The 21,392-nt window shown below is 38.4% G+C and overlaps 1 protein-coding gene across 1 annotated transcript in view; it reads left to right on the top strand.

Annotated features, from left to right (window-relative positions):
- The first annotated feature begins 296 nt into the window (after positions 1-296).
- The window catches only part of LOC114661542 (V-set and immunoglobulin domain-containing protein 1-like), a 47,306-nt gene continuing 26,210 nt past the window's right edge, over positions 297-21,392 (top strand). The window contains exons 1-2 of the mRNA XM_028814675.2: positions 297-455; positions 21,148-21,305. Coding sequence (XP_028670508.1) covers positions 407-455; positions 21,148-21,305 — 207 coding nt within the window. The 5' untranslated portion in view covers positions 297-406. The remainder of the gene's footprint in view (positions 456-21,147; positions 21,306-21,392) is intronic.

Below are 21,392 nucleotides of genomic sequence, written 5' to 3'. Positions count from 1 at the left end.
AGATCTATTCATTAAAAATTATTTTCATGATTCAATGTTTGTTAGTGCATAGGAAGGGTCCATACTATTTTAAGAATAAATGCTGTAATTAAAGTTGAAAGAAAAAATAGTCCAATATACAATCTGAAATAACAAAGCAACAGAGAATTCACACCCTGCCTCATAGCTTAAACAAATAAAACTGAGCAAATATTAAGCATCCATATCTTTTGAAGAAAAACAGGGTTGCGTCAACGATGAAATGATAATGTACTGAAATTAATCACTGGTTTTGCTGAGGTGTTTACCCTTTCAGGTTTCACTTGATAAGGAAACTTTTTCCTTCTCTCTTTTTTTTTCAAGTTAAAACGGTTAGAGTGGAGAAAGAGCACAACTGGAATACGAACTCTTCAGACTCGCCTCCAAAATGACACCTGAAGTATTGAAAACTGTAATCATTCTGTCTTGCATGATAGGTAAGCAGCCCATTTTTATGACCAATTTCTATAAAATCTAATTTATTATTTTTTGTGATTTTAACAAACAGCTTTTTCGAGTTAGCATCAAGCCTGTCTTCAGGGTGTGGCTTCATTTTACCAGCCTCTGTAATACTTTGAAAATAAAAAGTAGCTAAAATGAATGAAAGACGTCCAGTGAAAGAATGACTTTGTTGAACACATCAGGTAATTTGGCAAATATCAATTGAAAACTAATTCACAGTTAAAATGCAAGGAGCACTGGCTGATAAATCAGTCAAAATGAAGTTTGTACAGAATTATAGAAGGCCTCCAGTTCATAAGCTGAATTTCACTTCTTTGAGGGGTGCTTTTAGGAGATTATGATGTTCTTTACTAATCTGGATATGATAATACATTTTGTGTATTTGCTCACCGTGAGTCTGCAGACTGGGAAAAACAAAAGTGCTGTAATTTTTGTCATTGGCATTGGTTAAAGGGAGGTGGATTGAAGTGATATTCCATAAAGTTGATTTATCTTTATTCTTAAATTCAAGTGTATGCAGCAAGTTTTGTTAAATTAATTGTGCTAAACCTGTGACTTGGGAAGCTCATTTGGAAAGCCTCACCGGTATGTCTTACTCAGCATCTCCATCTATTATTAAAACTGCTTAATTCTGTTCAAGGCCGCAGTAGGCACAGACTATCTGATCAGAAATCCGGCTCAGATTTAGTGTCCCCAAAGTGTTTGTGAGAAGAAAGAAAAACCCAGCAGCAACAAAGAAAACGTACAAACAAGTAGAACCGCAGACTGGGATTTGACCGCGGACTCTGAAGCTGGGAGGCAGGTGCAGTGACCACTGTGCCATTCTACTATTTGTCTCTTTCAGAGTAATAAACTTTTAAACCGATTTCACACTTAATTTCTCATAAGTACTTTATACAGAATATTTGGTTGTTGAGGGTTAATTTTTATTAATTTTTATAAGAAATGCTGAAAATGTTGTTCCAGTCTAACACATGGGCTATTTAATTGATATTTAAATGTAAAACTGTAATTCAAGAACTACGTGGATTTTCTAAAACAAATAGACTTGAAATGATTTTGTATTATATAAGGAAAATGTTTATTTTCTATTTATTGTCTTGGTTATTATCTATTCAAACTACATACGATTTACTCCTATTTAGTTATCATTTGAAAACGCACCTTTGCTTTAAATATTTTGGAACTGCTCAGTGCCTCTTGTACAGGATGGCTGCTGCTGCACTGACACAGAGTTCAGGATACTGAGGAGGGTCTTAGTCGAGTCGCAGGTAGAATTACCGTATGTCGCAGTACAACGACTGACTCTTGCATGGTTTTTTATTCCATCCTCTGTTGCTTTTGTAGCTTGTGCCTTGCAGTCATTTCTGTATGTATTATAACTTGCTTGTAAGTCACTCTTAGAGAAAGACAGCTTTAAAATAAATTAATAATAATAATAATAAAAATAAAACAATTTTAGCTGGTATCTTACTGTAGTTTGATTTTTGGTATAGCTACTTACTTTAATCACAAGCTCGAAGTAATACATGCAACCTTTGTGCATTGGAGTCACAATAAGTTACTGTTTTTATTTTATAATATATGAATGAAAAAAAACAATTTTTAATCAGAAATAAACTCCTGGTCAGTTAAATTGTTTTTACCAAAAGCATTTTTTCCATTTCAAATTAAAAAAAAAATTTTTGCTAATTATTAAAAGTGCTCAAATTAGGTTCCAGTAATTCAGCTGTTGTCATTAACAAAATCTCCCATTTTAAGGAATGCAATATGATATTGCATTGAACAGAAATGATATAAATAAAGATAACATTTAAAGATTATACATAAATGAGATTTGGGCAAGAATGAGGAAACTTTAAGCATCCCACATGAATTACATTATTTATTGTGTGTGATGGTAACTAAATATAGATTAATTCAGAAAATAATTTAAATAAAAAGAAAATAATGAACAGATTTAATGGAAGGCAATGACATGTAAGAAAAATATTTCTTACTGCATACAATTAATGTCAACACCTTTATTTTGTTTTTTTTTTTCAAATTACTGCAACATTTTTAAACTCTTTTCTTTACAAAGCTCAAACATCATGCAATTAATACAAAAATATACATATCATGTGATGTCATTTTCTAACCCACTCAATGCAGATCAGTGGCTTTGTTCTGGAGCCAATCCCCCCAGCACAGGGTGCAAGGCAGAAACAAACCCTGGACACACACACACACACACACACACACACACACACACACACACACACACACACGGGCCAATTTCACATCGCCAGTTCTTTGGACAGTGGGAGAAAGCCCTTCTCAGACGGGGGTAGAATTTGCAAACTCCACGCAAGGAGGACCCAGGGCGTAACCCAAAAATGTACATATTAATATCAATTTTGTTTACAACATTTAATATGTATAACTATTTTCCAAATAATAGTACATAAATTGTCAATAAATGTGTTTATCTGCTGACGATTATTTCCCCATCAATTGAAACTAAGCATTTTGGTTTGTTAGATGATTTTTGATTGACAATCATTTAGTTTATTAATACTATAGCATGACATCCCCAACACTTCGTAAACTACTGGAAATAGTAACTGAAAAAAGAAACACTTGCAATCAAAAAAAGTAAATTGACTTCTCATCCTTTAAGGTATTCCATCCATTCATTTTCTTAACCCATTTACCCAGGGTAGGGCCGCAGGGAAGATGAATTCTAACCTATTAATATGTAAATATTTGAAAACACAATCTGTTTCAAGTAAAAAGTCGATGAAAATCTCTATATGAAGAGTCCTTTGTATACATTCATTTACATGCATGCACACACACTTTCTTTTACAGGTTTCTCAGAACATTCATGCAGTTATTTCAGTGTTATCATACTATAGCTACTCCACTCTTTCAAAATGTTACATATATAATACATTACGGTGTTTGTTATATTGTATAATTCTATATACAGTATTTGGAAAAACTATTGTTCTAACACTGAAAAGAATGGTACAGACACATTACGGAGGCAGCAAGTCTGATAAAACATTGTGTCTGTACCCTTTTGTTTTTCCAGTATCATAGTGACACGAGCCATCTCTAACTATATTTTATATATCATTTATTTCACTTGTTATATTTCAGGCATTTACTGCAGGGACTCTAGTATCGAACAGAAGACTAGAGCCAAATTCAGATTGCAACATGGTAATTATCAGTAAAATAGTAAAACACAAGTGATATACCGTATACATATCATACATAGGCAAACAAAATATATTTAAATATATAAACTCTTAATGGATTGACCAATTAGAATTTTTACGTAAACACTAATGTACTTCTTGGCAGTGACAAAGGGAAACAAATAGACTGTATAACCTGTACAGAAAGGCAAGTCAAGCGCTATTTAGCCGAGCCCAGCTAGCCACCTTGTCACTCCCTGTGAACATAACAGTGCACAATTTAAGAAGAAAAATCATCTAAGTCTGTCAGGCTTGTTTTAATTAGCTAATATGTCACATAAATATCTTATAAACGGCCTGGCATAATGTGACATATGTCACATCTGGACACTATGAAGGTAAAGAGCTTGATAAAGATTTATTATAGTAACAGTCAATCACAATGGTTGCTGGGATTAGTAAGAACCAATTTAAACCTACGGCAGTTTGCCATACCAGATACTATTATGACTTCAGCCTTGATTTTAATGCCAAGGAGATTTGGTTGGCAGGTAAATTATTTTAGTATATAGGGCACTACAGCCAAAGATTTTGCCTTCTACATTAGTTTATTATTGTTGTGAATATCTGGTATGCAAAAATAATTTATTTAAGAATGCAGCTGGGTCCTTACATTTTTAGCAGTGACAGAAGGTTATGATGTTTGGGACTTTTATATATGTAGTTTTGGTTTTGTACATATTTTGTAATTTTTCTTTATTTTTGTATATAGTTATTATTTATTTTCATTATATTTTTGTGTTTTAATGTTGCTGTTTAATATTTTGGCTCATTCTCCCATTTACTATACCATTCTGTGCTGCTTTGTTGTTGGCAACAAAGCCTGTCGCTACCACATGGCAGAGAGAAGTTACAATATGTGACACTATCAGACCACCACTAGTAAAAAAACAGATAGATCTTTATTTGTCCCAGGGGGAAATTCAGATTTGACAGAAGCATATTCAATAAATAACGTAAATAAATGGTAGGAAACCCCCTCAAATGCATGACAAAATTACTGCAAAGAAAAAAAAGTCTGACTTGGCTAAAAATAAAAAGAGCAGTCACAGTGAGGCATTATAAAGTTGTATTGGTAAAGATATGAAGGAACCCCAGTAGTGTTTCCTGACACAGTTCTGCTGAATAATTCATTGGCTAAACGTCCTCAGTGCTAGTATGGAGGAGAGATGTTGTGCAGCTTTGCTCATAAAGACCATTAGTTTTACTGTCATTCTCTCCTCCTCTACTACCTCCAGTGGGTCAAGAGTGTGTCCCATAACCAAGCCTGCCTTTTAATTCAGTTTGCAGATTTGGTGGGCCTATCCTGAAGTGATGTTACCAGCCCAACACACCACAGACCAGAAAATCACATCAGCCATCACACAGTTTTAGAACATGTAAAGGATGTTACTACCAAAATGAAAGGAATGCAGTCATCTAAGAAATATATATAGTTCCTCTGTGTTACAACATCAGTGCAGTTTTATCATTAATGTAGGCCCCCAAAAACTTGTAGCAATGTACCACCTCCACCTGTGCTCCCTGAATTAATGACAGGACATAGATGCCCTTTGCTGTCGCGAAAGTCAATAACCACTTTTTTGGTTTTGCTGATGTTAAGTTGCAGACAGTTATTTTTGCCCTAAGATACAAGGTTCTCCATACAGCTCTTCCGTCCACTAATTCCCCTCATTAATACACCCCATGAGAGCATAATCATCTGAGAATTTCTTCAAGTGCCATGACCTAGGGCCTCATGTATAAATGGTGCGTATACACAAAAATGTTGCGTACGCCCATTTCCACACTCACATCGCGATGTATAAAAACTAAACTTGGCATAAAGCCATGCACATTTTCACGCTAGCTCAATCACTGGCGTACACAAGTTCTCTACTTGGTTTTGCCAAACTGGCAGCACCCATCGTCAAAGCAGTGCTTTTGTTCCAGTGTGGTTTCCCTTTCTTTTTAAGATCCACATCCCTGACGCGGCTTTATCAAATACACTGAAATTAACCGTATATTGTTTATTAGTTTAAGGCATCTGATTGTAATTAACCTGTAACAATAGAATGGTCCACGGAATGGCCAAACTATTCCATATACCATAGCTGCTTTATCGTTGTCACTCTCAAGTATTTATCCCACTGTATCTGAGTGTAGAATCACAGATCTACAGCAGCTGATCAGAAAGAGAATTATCGGTATACAGCATCAAGCACACGCTGCCTCAGCCATGCTGCCTATTTGAACTGCTCTCATACGACAAACGCTTCAGAGCCTTTTCTGTAAGGACATCAAGGTTCAAAAACAGTTTCATCCCAAGAGATCTAAATGCACTCAATCAGTCCATCAAGTGCTCCTTGTAGAACTGTTTGTACTTATAAGTACAATTACCTCAATGTAAACTTGCAATACAGTTATAATATTGCACAACCTGAGCCACTTTATAAAGCACGTACAGTATTTACATATGATGACGATATCGTTTGTAAGATGAAATGCAGCAAAATATGTTTATTACATTATGCAGATAAAATGTTAACATCATTTAAATAATCTATATTGTTAATAATTAAACATGTGAGGACACTGAGTCGCAGTGCTAGCGATGAGCTGGCACCCTGTTCAAGGATTGTTCCTGCCTCGCGCTGTATGCTTGCTGGGGCTGGCGCGACCCTTGATGGATAGATGGATAGAATAATTAAACATGTACTACGAAAATGTTTCAATGTTCCTTAAAAGATTTGAAGAATCAGCATTCTAAGCTTACAGATGGCTTGACATTTATTAAAGAGCTGAATGTGTGGCGATTGGGTACTTGGAGAAAGAAACGTTTGAAAGAGACAGTACTGCTGCAATAAATTATTTAATCAAAGGTCTCACACGCCACAGCAAGCATCTTGCGGGAGGCAGGAGCAATCTCTGGACGGGGTGCCAACTCGTCACTATCACTGTGCCACCATGTTTAATAACATGCTTTAATTCCTGTCATCATGAAAATGATATCAAGTATACATCTCAATATTTAAATTATTCAGAGAGCTGTAATATCATGGACATAATGGATTCTGTGTCCTGTCGGAGGAAGAGAAAAATCGTTTAAGAAGCACGTAGTGATTCACACACATAGAGCACATAGAAGAACAAATACAATACAAAGCATTTAACGTGCTACTTTAGTTACGATGGTATTTGAGAAACTAGTAAATTAAAGATTTTAATTCTGTTAATTCTTTAAATGATTTTTAATGAAGTTTATGATGTTCTACTTTAATGATAAATTAAACTACGTGATTAAAGTAGGAAATTTCAAGATTCAAGTTCCGTGCTTTTTTCCCACTGTGTGCCTATTTTTTTTTTCTCTGTACCCTAATAAATTTCCATATGACTCTCAGATGGTGGGCTGTGACTCTCCTTTTCACTGTGCGACTTTGTGAACTTGAACTTCCGAGTTTCTCCGATACTCTATGTCACTCGATCAACTTCCTTTTGTTGTTTATACCACTGTTTAAACCAACAAATAGAACGTTTTTCCTTGCCTCCACTTGGTATTCGCTGAAATTCTTCTATTTTCCCCCATGCTTTTGCCAATGTCTTTTTACAGAACGCTGAGCTTAAGGGCTATTTATATTGATTTGCATATTTGCATAGTTGGGGAGTGGCAACAGACATGTGCACGTGCGTTACTTTTCATGCTGACCGGGATTTATAAATAGAGCAGAAGCACGTGGAAGTTGGTGTAAGCATATTTTTTTTGCGATTTTTTTGTGCGAACTAATATTTCCGTTTTGTCCATATGCCATGTTTTAGTGTGAATTCTACGCATGGTGTTATGCATGAGGCCCCTGGTGTTATATTCATAATGTGAGGTGTACAGAGTAAAGAGAAAAGGAGACAGGACTGTTCCTTGTGGTGCCACTGTTGTTCACATCCATGTCAGAGACACTGTCCTTGAGTCTCAGAAATTTCACTCTGCCAGACAGAAAGCCCATTATCCAGGACACCATAGGCTTATCCACATGCATATCCCTGAGTTTAACCCTTAATAAAGATGGCTGGAAGGTACTGAAGGCACTGGAAAAATAAAAAACACAGTGCTGCCAGCTTTATCCAGGTGAGAATAAGCATTGTGGAGCAGACAGGTAATTATATCTTCCACTCCAAATTTTGTCCAATAGGCAAACTGCAGTGTGTCCAATTGGTCTTTCACAAGATAACTCGTGGTCCAGGACCAGCCTCCCAAAGGTCTTTTCGAGGTGGGATTTAAGAACCACTGGTCTGTAGTTGTTAGGTCAAGAGGTGCAGTAGCTGGTAGTATCTTTTCAGAGAATCATGATTTCTGTATTTTTTTTTAACTTTTGTTTTGCATATTGGGTTTTGTAATTAAGAAGTCTCATTGGGTTTTTTCTAATTTTTAATTTTGACTTCAGACTGTTTTCCTTGATAATTGTTTGTTATACCACTTTCAGTGCCTTCATTTCCTGGTCTACACAGGTAATGTTGAGAAATGTGAATTTCACAAATCTTCTAGAATATTTGTCAAGTATGAAATTCCTTAGCATCGTCTACGATTCAAAATTATCACAATTTACAACTGGAAGGTCCCTTTAAAACATGTACAGAATTTTGTGGGCTTTGCCAACAGTTACTGTCAGTGCATTAAAACTTTACTCCAGTCATTTCCCCATCACTTCATTGACAAGGAAATCCTCTCACAAATGTATGTGGATACCAGAGGCACAACCTGTGTGGAATGCCGCCACACCCGGAAGTGCAGCCAAATTCCGGAATGGGCTATAAAAGGAGCCTGCTGCCACTACTCAGGGCACCAGAGTCGGGAGGAGGAGCACAAAGCTGCCTGGGAGGAGGAGGAGGAGAAGGAGAAGGAGAAGAAGAAGAAGAAGAAGAGTGTGTTTTTGGATGTTTTTCTTTTGTTGTTCTTGGGACTGTGTAGGGCCTGTGGGACACGGGGAAGACATGCTCCACGGCTGAAGACAAGAATAAAATCTTTTTGTTTATTTTTACCTATGCCTCAGTTGTCAGTCTGTGTCGGGTCGATACCTATATAGCACCTTTTCCACAGATGAGATGTCAGTGAATTTTATTACCAATCTGCCATCCTTTCAAAGTTTCACTATGATTTTAATTGTAGATATATTTTATAAAAGTGCAGGTGTCATTCTCCATAAAAAGTTGCCTACCTTCAAAGAATTTGTTGAGTATTTTTATTAAAGAAATTTTTCAGTTACATGGTTTTGCTAGGTCAATAATTTGTGATATGATACCTCAATTCATTGGCAGTTTTTCTGTACGAAAGTTGGTTGTAAAATAAATTTATAATTTGATTGTCATCCAGAAAGTAATGGTCAGATGGAGCAAGTGAACTGTAATCTAGAGAAATTCATAAAATGTACAGTGAATTCATTTCACATCAACTGGAGAGAAGCCTTGCCTTGCGGAGTGGTGGCTCTGAGGCTAAGGATCTGCGCTGGTATCCCGAAGGTTGCCGGTTCAAATCCCCGTCAGTGCCAAAAGAGATCCTACTCTGCTGGGCCCTTGAGCAAGGCCCTTAACCTGTAATTGCTCCAGGGGGTGCTGTACAATGGCTGACCCTGCGCTCTGACCCCAAGGGGTATGTGAAAAAAAACTAACAAACACTGTTGTAAGTCGCTCTGGATAAGAGCGTCTGCTAAATGATGTAAATGTAAATTGCCTCGAGCAGACTTTTCTTGTAATACTGTTTACAGTACAGCCGTAATATATCAATATTTGAGTGTCTATACAAGCTTAAACCAGCCCTTTTGAACATTCCATTATTTTATACTTTTTACCTACTCTGACAGAGCAGCTGTTTAGATTGCGGAATACATGGTGATTGGTTCAGAGACATTTTTTGATGGTGGGATCGTCTGCCAAAAGTGATTCAGAGATTGCAAACAGAAAACTGATAATCAAGTAGGGCAAAACGTGTGGCTCGCTACATGACACATCTGCCTGAGGGTAGCGTCCCAGAAACTGACTCCAAGGTACAAGGTCTCCATATAGTCACAAAGATAAGTCTGTGACTTTTAAATGGGCTCTTCGTCTTGTTTTACGATTCCCACTTCTTTTCATGATTCTCAATTGAAACTTCTGCCAACAAGTCCTTATAACAGGAGATTAAACCCTCCACCTCAATTCAGATTGATAGTGAGCTAGAATGTGAAATACAAAAGATTTTACATTCTCAACATTGTGGTTCTAGTGTGTTTTATGTTTCATTGACAGGAGTTCAGGGCAGAGTATTTCTGCTGGGTGCTTTTTCATTCATTCAAGCTCTTCAGTTATTACACCAATTTTACCTCAAATTAAAAGACTGATGGGTACCCTCAAATTTTATGGCTTTGGGAGTGGTGGGCTTATGCTGTGATTTATTTAATTTTGGTACACTCAAACTTTCCTTTTGTATGAATTTTGAAAATTTCCTTTCATTTTGTTTTTATTTGTATCTTTTCTTTTTATTTTTATATTTCCTTGTCAAAGTTTTTATTTATTTATTTATTTATAATCTTGTGGGTGCTGCCATTCTGTGGCATTTTGTTGTTGGCCACAAAGCCTAATGCTACCACATGGTGGCTGCAATTGTGTTGAATGAAGTCATCAATGTACAACTATTTCGGATGGTGGCATGCCACCAATGATGTTTTGGATTCTAAAAGAAATCTATTTTTGCATTATGTAGTAGTAATAATATTTTTAGGGATTCAGACTTTTTCTTGTTGTATTTCAGAATGTTTATTTGGATTCTTGTATTATTTTGTTCCTATTGTTGTTTTTGGTTTTCCTCAACTACTCTTTGCCTTGCTGTTTATCGGTGCCTTCGTGTCCTGTTCCATGCAGTTAATATTAGTCCTGCAGGATGAGCCTGGACCACTGCTCACAACACACAGGTCAAAATTAAGAATAGGGAATGTGGCATTAAAGACTCTGTCAAGCTCATTACTTAGAGAAATGAGTACCTGCCTAACCTTAAACTGGCTCATATAGAGCAGGACAAAAATACCCATCACAGCAGAAACGCAAAACAGACTTAGAACGAAAAGCAAGCAAAGCAAACAACAAAGAACTGTCAAAAATGCACATGCATTAAAAGGTGTAAATAACATGAAAAAAAACTATAAAAAATGATAGGGAAATTATTTGTCAAAAGAAAAGTGTCTGCTTTTTCTATTAAGATTGAAAAAAGAAAAAAATGAGCTTCAAGACGACAGGACCATACCCACATGACATTAGATGCTGATCACAAAAACACACCCAGTAATACCATTGTGTTTTGGCCTTCTTGGATTCATAGAACAACTTGAGTGTTATGAAACACTGCATAAGAATAAAGAGAAATGACCAGAAAGTAAAAGGAACAAATAGGAAATGAAAGAAGCGGTTGTGCCAAAAGCAAGATAGAGCCAAAAAAAAACAAAAGAAGCAGACAAAAACAATTGTCAGAACCTAAACACAAACCAAAGTCAAAGTCTGGAGAATGCGAGAAAATGGTCTTAACACTAGAGTTTTCTCTGAAACATCTTTTAGATTCCACTACTTTACAGAAGAAGAGAAAAATGTGGAAACAGATGCAATATTAGCATGTGTATAACCAGCCACCATCTTAAGTTGATAGTATGTGATTGTGCAAGACAACGTGTGATCCTCAAGCCATGTACCTGGCAAAGGGTGTTGGGAGTGTAAGCAAAATGTCCCAAAATAGTATCAACCATAATATGAAAAAAATATAAACAGTCACAAAAATTAATGACATGCATCCTGGGACACCAAAATACACATTTATTACAATAAGGCCAAAAAAATAAATAACACGCAAGATAAAAAAAGAAAGAATACATTTTAAGTAAAACACTAAACCAACAAAATATATGCTATACCACTGTGGACACCAGGGGCCACTCCAGCTCCGCAAACACCCAACACAAACAGACGTGGGCACAAGTTTAAAAGGCAAAGAGTCTTATTGTGGAAAACTCTTCCCCAGTTGTTTCCCACAGTCACAAGTACAATCATGCAAACTACAGCGCAATAAAAGCACTCTTTTGTTCCTTCTCTCTGTCACTGCCTCCTCCACTCCTCCTCGTAAGCATTGCCCACCTTCCTCCCAACTCAGGTTCATCCATGTGAGGCAGGCAGCTCCTTTTATCTAATCCCAGGGAGTGCTTGATATGGCATTGCATCTCCAAAGCATTTCTGGGTGAGGTTTGGAGTCCTATGAAGTAGGGACTTCCAAATCCTGCAGCTCCCTCAGCAGCCCCCATGGGATCCAACAAGCCTGTCCCCCGGGACTACAATACTTGTGCCTTGTGGGCACAGATGCATGGATCCAAGCCTGGGCTTGCTACCGTCTAGCATCCACGGGGAGACAAAGCCATGTGTAAGCTGTCTCCCCTTGTCGTTCCACCTTAAGGGCATCCTGGCTGGGTAAGAGCATGGGCTGTCCCTCACACTATCTGTGAAACTTCACAATCAGCTGTAATTATAATGTCTATTTTTCCACTCCATCACAGTTTTCTCAATTTTGAGTTTTCAAGATAAAGAATCTGTGCTTTATAATCAATTCAACCTTTTCAAAGAATGGATACCTAAATAAATCAGTTTGTCATCCTCTCAGTTTATATTTATTAATGAAATTCACTAGGCGAATTACGGTATATGTATAGTAGGGGTAAAATGGCAAGTACATCTGTTTTGATCATGATATGCATTTAGGAACCTCTGATCACCAGATATGCTAGCCCATACATCTCTCTTTCTTTGTGCTTCATGTTTTTCATCAGACATTGCATTGATCTTTTAACCTGCTAGTTCCTTGTTTAAAAATATTAGATTAGATTAGATTAGATTAGATTAGATTAGATTAGATTAGATTAGATTAGATTAGGTCAGATCAACTTTATTAAACCCAAGGGGAAATTCACATGCATACAGCAGAACAAACATAAAAACAAGGATACAGACTCACAGGACAAAAAATATAGCCAATCACTCAATCGATATGTAAAAATAAATATATAAATGTATATTGCTCAGCTATTTCAAAATAAGCTTAATGAGTGTCCCGGGAGGAAGTATTGAAATGCCTGGTAGAAGTGGGCAGAAAAGACCCATGGGGGCTCTTACAGTGGTGTGAAAAACTATTTGCCCCCTTCCTGATTTCTTATTCTTTTGCATGTTTGTCACACAAAATGTTTCTGATCATCAAACACATTTAACCATTAGTCAAATATAACACAAGTAAACACAAAATGCAGTTTTTAAATGATGGTGTTTATTATTTAGGGAGAAAAAAAATCCAAACCTACATGGCCCTGTGTGAAAAAGTAATTGCCCCCTTGTTAAAAAATAACCTAACTGTGGTGTATCACACCTGAGTTCAATTTCCGTAGCCACCCCCAGGCCTGGTTACTGCCACACCTGTTTCAATCAAGAAATCACTTAAATAGGAGCTGCCTGACACAGAGAAGTAGACCAAAAGCACCTCAAAAGCTAGACATCATGCCAAGATCCAAAGAAATTCAGGAACAAATGAGAATAGAAGTAATTGAGATCTATCAGTCTGGTAAAGGTTATAAAGCCATTTCTAAAGCTTTGGGACTCCAGCGAACCACAGTGAGAGCCATTATCCATAAATGGCAAAAACATGGAACAGTGGTGAACCTTCCCAGGAGTGGCCGGCCGACCAAAATTACCCCAAGAGCGCAGAGACGGCTCATCCGAGAGGTCACAAAAGACCCCAGGACAACGTCTAAAGAACTGCAGGCCTCACTTGCCTCAATTAAGGTCAGTGTTCACGACTCCACCATAAGAAAGAGACTGGGCAAAAACGGCCTGCATGGCAGATTTCCAAGACGCAAACCACTGTTAAGCAAAAAGAACATTAGGGCTCGTCTCAATTTTGCTAAGAAACATCTCAATGATTGCCAAGACTTTTGGGAAAATACCTTGTGGACTGATGAGACAAAAGTTGAACTTTTTGGAAGGCAAATGTCCCGTTACATCTGGCGTAAAAGGAACACAGCATTTCAGAAAAAGAACATCATACCAACAGTAAAATATGGTGGTGGTAGTGTGATGGTCTGGGGTTGTTTTGCTGCTTCAGGACCTGGAAGGCTTGCTGTGATAGATGGAACCATGAATTCTACTGTCTACCAAAAAATCCTAAAGGAGAATGTCCGGCCATCTGTTCGTCAACTCAAGCTGAAGCGATCTTGGGTGCTGCAACAGGACAATGACCCAAAACACACCAGCAAATCCACCTCTGAATGGCTGAAGAAAAACAAAATGAAGACTTTGGAGTGGCCTAGTCAAAGTCCTGACCTGAATCCAATTGAGATGCTATGGCATGACCTTAAAAAGGCGGTTCATGCTAGAAAACCCTCAAATAAAGCTGAATTACAACAATTTTGCAAAGATGAGTGGGCCAAAATTCCTCCAGAGCGCTGTAAAAGACTCATTGCAAGTTATCGCAAACGCTTGATTGCAGTTATTGCTGCTAAGGGTGGCCCAACCAGTTATTAGGTTCAGGGGGCAATTACTTTTTCACACAGGGCCATGTAGGTTTGGATTTTTTTTTCTCCCTAAATAATAAAAACCACCATTTACAAACTGCATTTTGTGTTTACTTGTGTTATATTTGACTAATGGTTAAATGTGTTTGATGATCAGAAACATTTTGTGTGACAAACATGCAAAAGAATAAGAAATCAGGAAGGGGGCAAATAGTTTTTCACACCACTGTATATACATCATGAAATATTTGTCATCATACAGACTTGTGATTTGTAGTTCAGACTTAATTCTGTATGGTACAACTAAGAGCATTGAGTCACTTTTCCATACAAGCTTGTCAGAATAAAATAGAAAATAAAATAAAAATAATAAAATACCTGTGTGTATGTTACATGATGCTTTTCATTTTGGTGTGTTTTGTTTTAGATACTCCATTTTCCTCCAACATCCCAAGGATATGCATGTTAGCTAGGTTGATCATTAGAAACATTAGAAAAACTTTTGACAAGAAAAGGCCATTTAGCCCAAAAAAGCTCATCAAACCTACCCATCTAATTCCTACAAAACATCAAGTTGAGTTTCGAATGTCCCCAGAGCCCTACTATCTACCAAACTACTTCATAATTTATTATGTGTGTCTACGGTTCTTTGTGTGAAGAAAAAACCCCTTAACATTTGTGTGGAAATTTACTCTTAACAAGTTTCCAACTGTGTCCCCGTGTTCTTGTTGAACTCATTTCAAAGTAACAGTCTTGATCCACTGTACTAATTCCTTTCATAAACCTTGAACACTTCAGTCATGTCACCTTTTAATCTCCTTTTGCTTAAACTGTAAAGGCTCAGCTCTTTTAATCTTTCCTTATAATTCATCCCCTGTAGCCCTGGAATCAGCCTAGTCGCTCTTCTCTGGACCTTTTCTAGTGCTGCTATGTCCTTTTTGTAGCCTGGAGACCAAAACTGCACACAGTACTCCAGATGAGGCCTCACCAATGCATTTTAAAACTTGAGCATAATCTCCTTGGACTTGTACTCCACACATTGTGCTACATAATCTGACATTCTATTTGCTTTATAATAATAATTCTTTACATTTATATAGCACTTTTCTCACTACTCAAAGCACTTCAGTGAGTGGAGAGCCACTTCAACCACTACTAATGTGTAGCATCCACCAGGATGATGAAATTGCACCCATTTTTGTGCAAGTACACTCACCATACATTAGCTGTTAGGCTGTAAAGTGATGAGAGAGATAGTCCATTAGAGACAGGGAATGATTAGGGGGCCAGAATGACTAGGCCATTGTGGGCAATTTCAGCCTGGACATCAGGATACACCCTACTTTTTATTAAGGATGCCCAGGGATCTTTTATGACCACAGAGAGTCAGGACCTCAGCAACATTTTTACAGCACAGTGTCCTTATTCACTGCACTGGGGCATTGGGATCCACACTCATATAAGAGGGTGAGCATCCCCTGCTGGCCTCACCAACAACTTTTCCAAGCTTTTCCTAGATGGTCTCCCATCTACATGCTGGCCGGGCCCAAACATGCTTAGCTTGAAGTGGATGACCTGTTCTGAAGTGCACTTGGCATGGCTGCTGGCCATAGTAGAAAGTGATAATAAGGCAATAAATAAGTGCAGCAAGTGTATGTGGTATGGCTGTATCATGAATGGCTTCTGAATACTGTCTTGAAGTTGATAAAGATGAGTTCACTACGACTCCTAACTACTTCTCATAAACAGTAGTTTTCAAGTCAGACCTCCCACTGAGTATTCAAACATAACATCTTTACTTTCTATATGTAATACTTTAGGGTGGCGCAGTGGTAGAGCTGCTGCCTCGCAGTTAAGAGACCCGGGTTCGCTTCCCGGGTCCTCCCTGCATGGAGTTTGCATGTTCTCCCCGTGTCTGCATGGGTTTCCTCCCAAAGACATGCAGGTTAGGTGAATTGGCAATCCTAAATTGTCCCTACTGTGTGCTTGGTGTGTGGGTGTGAGTGTGTGTGTGTGTGCCCTGCCCAGGGTTTGTTTCCTGCCTTGCGCCCTGTGTTGGCTGGGCAGCAGACCCCTGTGACCCTGTAGTTAGGATATAGCGGGTTGATGGATGGATGTAATACTTTACATTTCCTTACATTAAATTGCATCTGCCACAAATCTGCCCAAGCCTGTATGTATGCTGTCCAAGTCTCTCTGTAATGTTTCAATGGATTCTAGACTATCTGCCAATCCACCTAGCTTGGTATCATCTGCAAACTTTACCATCTTGTTGTTTACATTACTACCCAAATCTTTAATGTATATTAAAAGACACCACTCTTAACATCGGCCAATTCTGACAGGGTTCCTCAAATAATCACCCTCTGCTTCCTGTATTTTAGCCAAATCTACCCTGTGGTGTATCGGGTCCACAGCTCATGTCAAAAAGGCCACTTTTTAAATAAAAAATCACAGTCTTCGCGACTTATAGAGAGGGGGTGGCAGTGTGGCCGGAAGCGGTTCCCAGGGAAGTTCGTGATGCAGGCGGTCCTCGCTTAAGTGCACAGTTAAGGAGTCGTCCACATCCGTAATTGTTGACGGGAGCTGCTGATAGCCACACCTGATCCACATCCTCGTGATAAATAGAAGCGGCTAGGAGGGGGCAATGAAAAAAGAAAAGGAAAAACTGAACGGAGGTTACAGGAGAAGAAGGCAGGTAGCTGGGAGAGGAAAGCTGGTGCAAAAGAGCGAGAACAAGCAAGCGCAGGCTCGAGGGCAACTGAGAAGTGAGCCTGGGTGTTTGGCCGGCACTCAAGGAGCAATCGATTGTGGTCGCTCCCGCTGAGCATTTTATGAAGAGCGGGAGTGACCGGAAGAAGGATGGCTTGCCGCGTAAGGCCAAGAAGGCAGCGGGAGTCGGGGCTTGGGACATGAAAGCCCCAGCGTGAGCGCCCTGGTTGCTGGGGAGCCCAAGTCGCGGTTTAGTGAAGCCCATCGGAGCCAGGGATCAGTGAGGCGAACAAACCAGCAGAAGAAGGTAGAATGAAGGTCAGCTGCAGGTAGGGTGGCTCCCCTGGTGCATAGCCTGGACGGGAGAAGCAGAGGAGTCACCAGTAGAAGAAAGGCACCGGGCTGATTTCTTTAAAGGGACAGCTTCCAGCCATTGTTTTAACCTTGTTGTTTTTAAAAGGTTTTTTTTTCTAATGGATTTTAACCTCCACAATTTCACCTCTGTTTTAATGGATTATTTATTTAAGAATTGAGAAGCACTGCACTTTATTTTGGACACTGGCTTGTTTTGTTTGTTGGTTTTAAATAAAAGCACTTTGCACTTTTTGCACCATCCCCTTGTTTCATTGTTTGTGCCTCACTGCCTAGCTCATCAGTGACATTACCGACGGTGTCGGGTTCCAGAGCTCCCACAAGCAAGATAGGAGCATGGAGTGGAACCCACCTCGTCACATACCCCCATCTACACACTCTACCCTGACCTTCCAATTCTTTTAGTTTGATGCCCAACCTCTAATGCAGTACCTTATTAAATGCTTTCTGTTTGAGATCATTAATATAACGAATTCATCACACTGTTCATATCCTTTTGCTGCTTCATCACAGAATTCCAGCAAATGAGAACAATAGAAAATCTTTAGATGAGAGCAGACCTTTCAGTCCAACAAAGCAATCAGTGGCCGTGTCTGAGCATGAGTGAGTTTTTGGCCGAGTCTCGTGATAAAGTGACATTTGTCCAAAAGCTGGTCCCTGCCTTCTTATACTCCCTAATGTAAATAAGAAAACACTTCAATAAGATGGATGAATGCTGTTAGAATGTTGACATTGTAAGCCCAGTATTGTTCTGATGCCCTCTTTGTCAGTGAGGCTGTGGCCAGATAGAACACATTAAAAGCTTCCCAGTGACAAGTTCCATATTGTCCACTGAAATGACCCAGAGGACACAACAAAGAGAGGAAGACATTATAAGGCACTTAAGCAGGATATTCAATATTCATATACAGTAGCATGGCAATACTATAATCAGAACCATGATCTCCTCGTGCTTATTTTTAGTAGTACATAGCATAAAATAACATTATTCTGCCATTTTGTAAACAAGCATGCATGTATTATTGCAAACAGGTTAATTCTTAAGTACAGTTTACAGTAGAAGGTGCAAATGTTATAAAAAAAATCACTTTTATTTATCAGCTTTTTTTCAGGCTGAAAATCATATAATTTGTGAAAATGACGACTTACCTGAGGTGGGCTGGCATGCTGTCCGGGTTTTGTACCTACCTCGCACCCAGTGATTACAGAGACAGGCTTCAGCTGCTTTGTGCCCCTGCAATGGATAAGCTGGCTGGAAAAATGGATGGATGAATGAATGATTTATAATCAGTCTTATGACAATTGCTGTTGTAGAACTCAGTAACTGTAAAACAAGCTCTAAAAATGTCACGTTATGCCCTAATTGAATGATTTCTGATTTGCAAATTATGAATATGCACATCTGACATTTTGATTTTGTTGCTAAAAGGCACCTAATAACCATTCATTATTGTTACTTGCTGCACCTAATTAGTATTTATTGAATCTTCTGTATTTCTTTGTATGCCTTGCCAAGTGCTTCAAAGCATGGAATGCGTAAATACAAAAAGTCCAATATTCTTGGGTTCACTTATTTTAGGAATATTAACATTATGAGGGCACCCTTAAATGTACAAACCTCCAGTTAAAATCCTATGTAAGAAATAATATTGAGTATAAAAAATGAACAATAGGGCAGCACTGTGGCTCTAGGGTTAGCACTGCAGCTGCGCAAGCCCAAAGACCTCAGTTTGTTGCTCTCCCAATTCCTGCATAGAGTTTGCAGATGTTCTCCCAGAGATTGGAAGTTTGCTTTTCTGGTGTCCCAAAGAGGTGCAGGCAAAGTTAATATGTGTCCATGATTGTCCCTGAATGAGTGAGTGAGTGAGTGAGTGTGTCCAGTGACGGACTGCTGTCCAAATCCAGGGTTTGTTCCTGCCTGAATCATTTCAGGCTCCCGAAGACCATGCAATGAACCACAGGTTAGGGTTTCATGAAATTCTGTAGGTGGCAGGATGAATGCCCTCCTGATATGAATGATTGCTGATGAGTGTGTGAATTTTCCCTGCCATGTGCTGACCTCCCATTCAAGGTTAGTTTCTGCTTTGCAGCTACTGCTGCCAGGGCTCAGCTCACCATCATTTAGTCACGGAAACTGTGGGTTGATCTGTAATAATTTTTCTCTTGTAAGAGAAACAATTATTTATTACAATTATAATTTATATTCTATATATAAATAATTGCAGTTGCCCGTTTACTAGACCAAATCCATATTGTAAAAGCACTGATGGATTAATATATCACTTTAGGAAAAAGTAAACTCTTTTTAATGTGAAAACAGAAATGAAAGTTCTTTGCTGCCATCATGTGGCTGATTTGATTTATGTGCCAGAATAATCAGAGCAGCAGTCTCTGATTTAGAAAAATAAATACATACTACCTTTTCCAAGTATCTTTTTCTACATATATTTTTCAAATATACTATTTATATTTATTTATTTAATGAACCATATTTACTGTTTTAATGTTCATTAATTTAATAAACAAACAAAACTTAATAGCAAAACACCACCCAATCAAGTAGACATAGCAAGTACAACAGTATGAGCCAAACACACTCTAAGAAAATTAGCAATAAAAAATGTATTTATATTCAATATTCAATTACTAATGCTTACTGCAAATATTGACTCTTTGCATAAACTTAATGTAATTGTCAATAAAAGCCTTTGAAACTTATGAAATGCTTGTAATTATACTTCAGTATACCATAGAAACATCTGACAAAAAGAGCTAAAAACACTGAAGCAGCAGACTTTGTGAAAACCAATACTTGCATCACTTGCAAAACTTTTGGCCACGAGTGTAAATGTGCTTCAGATATCAAAAATACACGTAAACAATTGACATTAGCTCTTGAACTGGGTAACATCTTCTAACAGTGTTAACTATAAAAAGACACATTAGAAGTAAAGGTTGGATGGACCAGTGGATGGTGCTATTGCCTCATGGATCCAGGATCGAAAGTTCTAATCCCACAGTCGGCCATTGTCCACATGGAGTTTACACGTTTTCCCTGTGTCTGTATGAGTTCTCTTCTCACCTCATGAATAAGACATGCATGTTAGGTGAACTGGCATTCCTCAATTGAACCATCAGGATGTGTGCAGGATTGGGCCCTGAGATGAACTGGCACCCCATCCAGGGCTTGTTTCTGCCTTGCTCCCAATGATGCTGAGACTCTGTCCCCAAACCCTGAACCAAATTCAGTGGGTGTACGAATGCTATGTTGTATTTGGTGATACTACACCATCTTTAGGATGGGAAACTCATCTTCGAGTATAAACTGTGCATCCTTTGTAATAAAAACTGCTTAGAAATGTCAAAAGACAAAAATTACCTGATGTTCTGGAGATCCTCCAGTTTATCTGTCCCACTGGTATCTATAGTACATGAGTAATGTATTATAGAGTGTTGTATTGGGGCGAGTCTGAGTGAAATGGATTAACATTCAAGTGTCTCGACAACAAGAGATCCCAGAAATCTAAGGGGCTCACAAAGTCACTATCTGTGTAGTGTCACATCGGTATATTCATCTGCACACCAGCTATAACCAGCCCAGAAAGCCAGTTGCAGAGCCAGTGCACATCCTGCTCTACATTTGCCTCCTGGTTGTGGAAGGGCCATTGTGGAATGAACCTCTGGTCCCAGGAGTGAAATTTGACAACAGTTAAATGAAAGTTGTTACAATCACACACTGTCTGTGCAGACGCTGAATGTGTATTTTAACATTTTATTTTCTTCTTTTTCTTTTCTTCCAGGGGTTCTTAATGCCATGCAAGTAAGTACTCCATCTCCACGCATCAACACAACAGCAGGAGGAAATGTCACTCTCCAGTGCAACTTCCAAACATCTGAGCCATTGACCAATCTCTTCATTCAGTGGCAATTTACAGACACTAGGTTACAGCATAACTCGGTATGTGATTGGATCTTTTTATGATGCAGTCTCTGACTTTAAAAAATTAAATCCCATTTTGGTAATTACAGCATTATTTTGTGATTC

This window comes from Erpetoichthys calabaricus, chromosome 12, assembly GCF_900747795.2.
Source record: "Erpetoichthys calabaricus chromosome 12, fErpCal1.3, whole genome shotgun sequence".
Classification (NCBI taxonomy): domain Eukaryota; kingdom Metazoa; phylum Chordata; class Cladistia; order Polypteriformes; family Polypteridae; genus Erpetoichthys; species Erpetoichthys calabaricus.
This window is presented reverse-complemented; position numbering and strand designations above follow the sequence as displayed.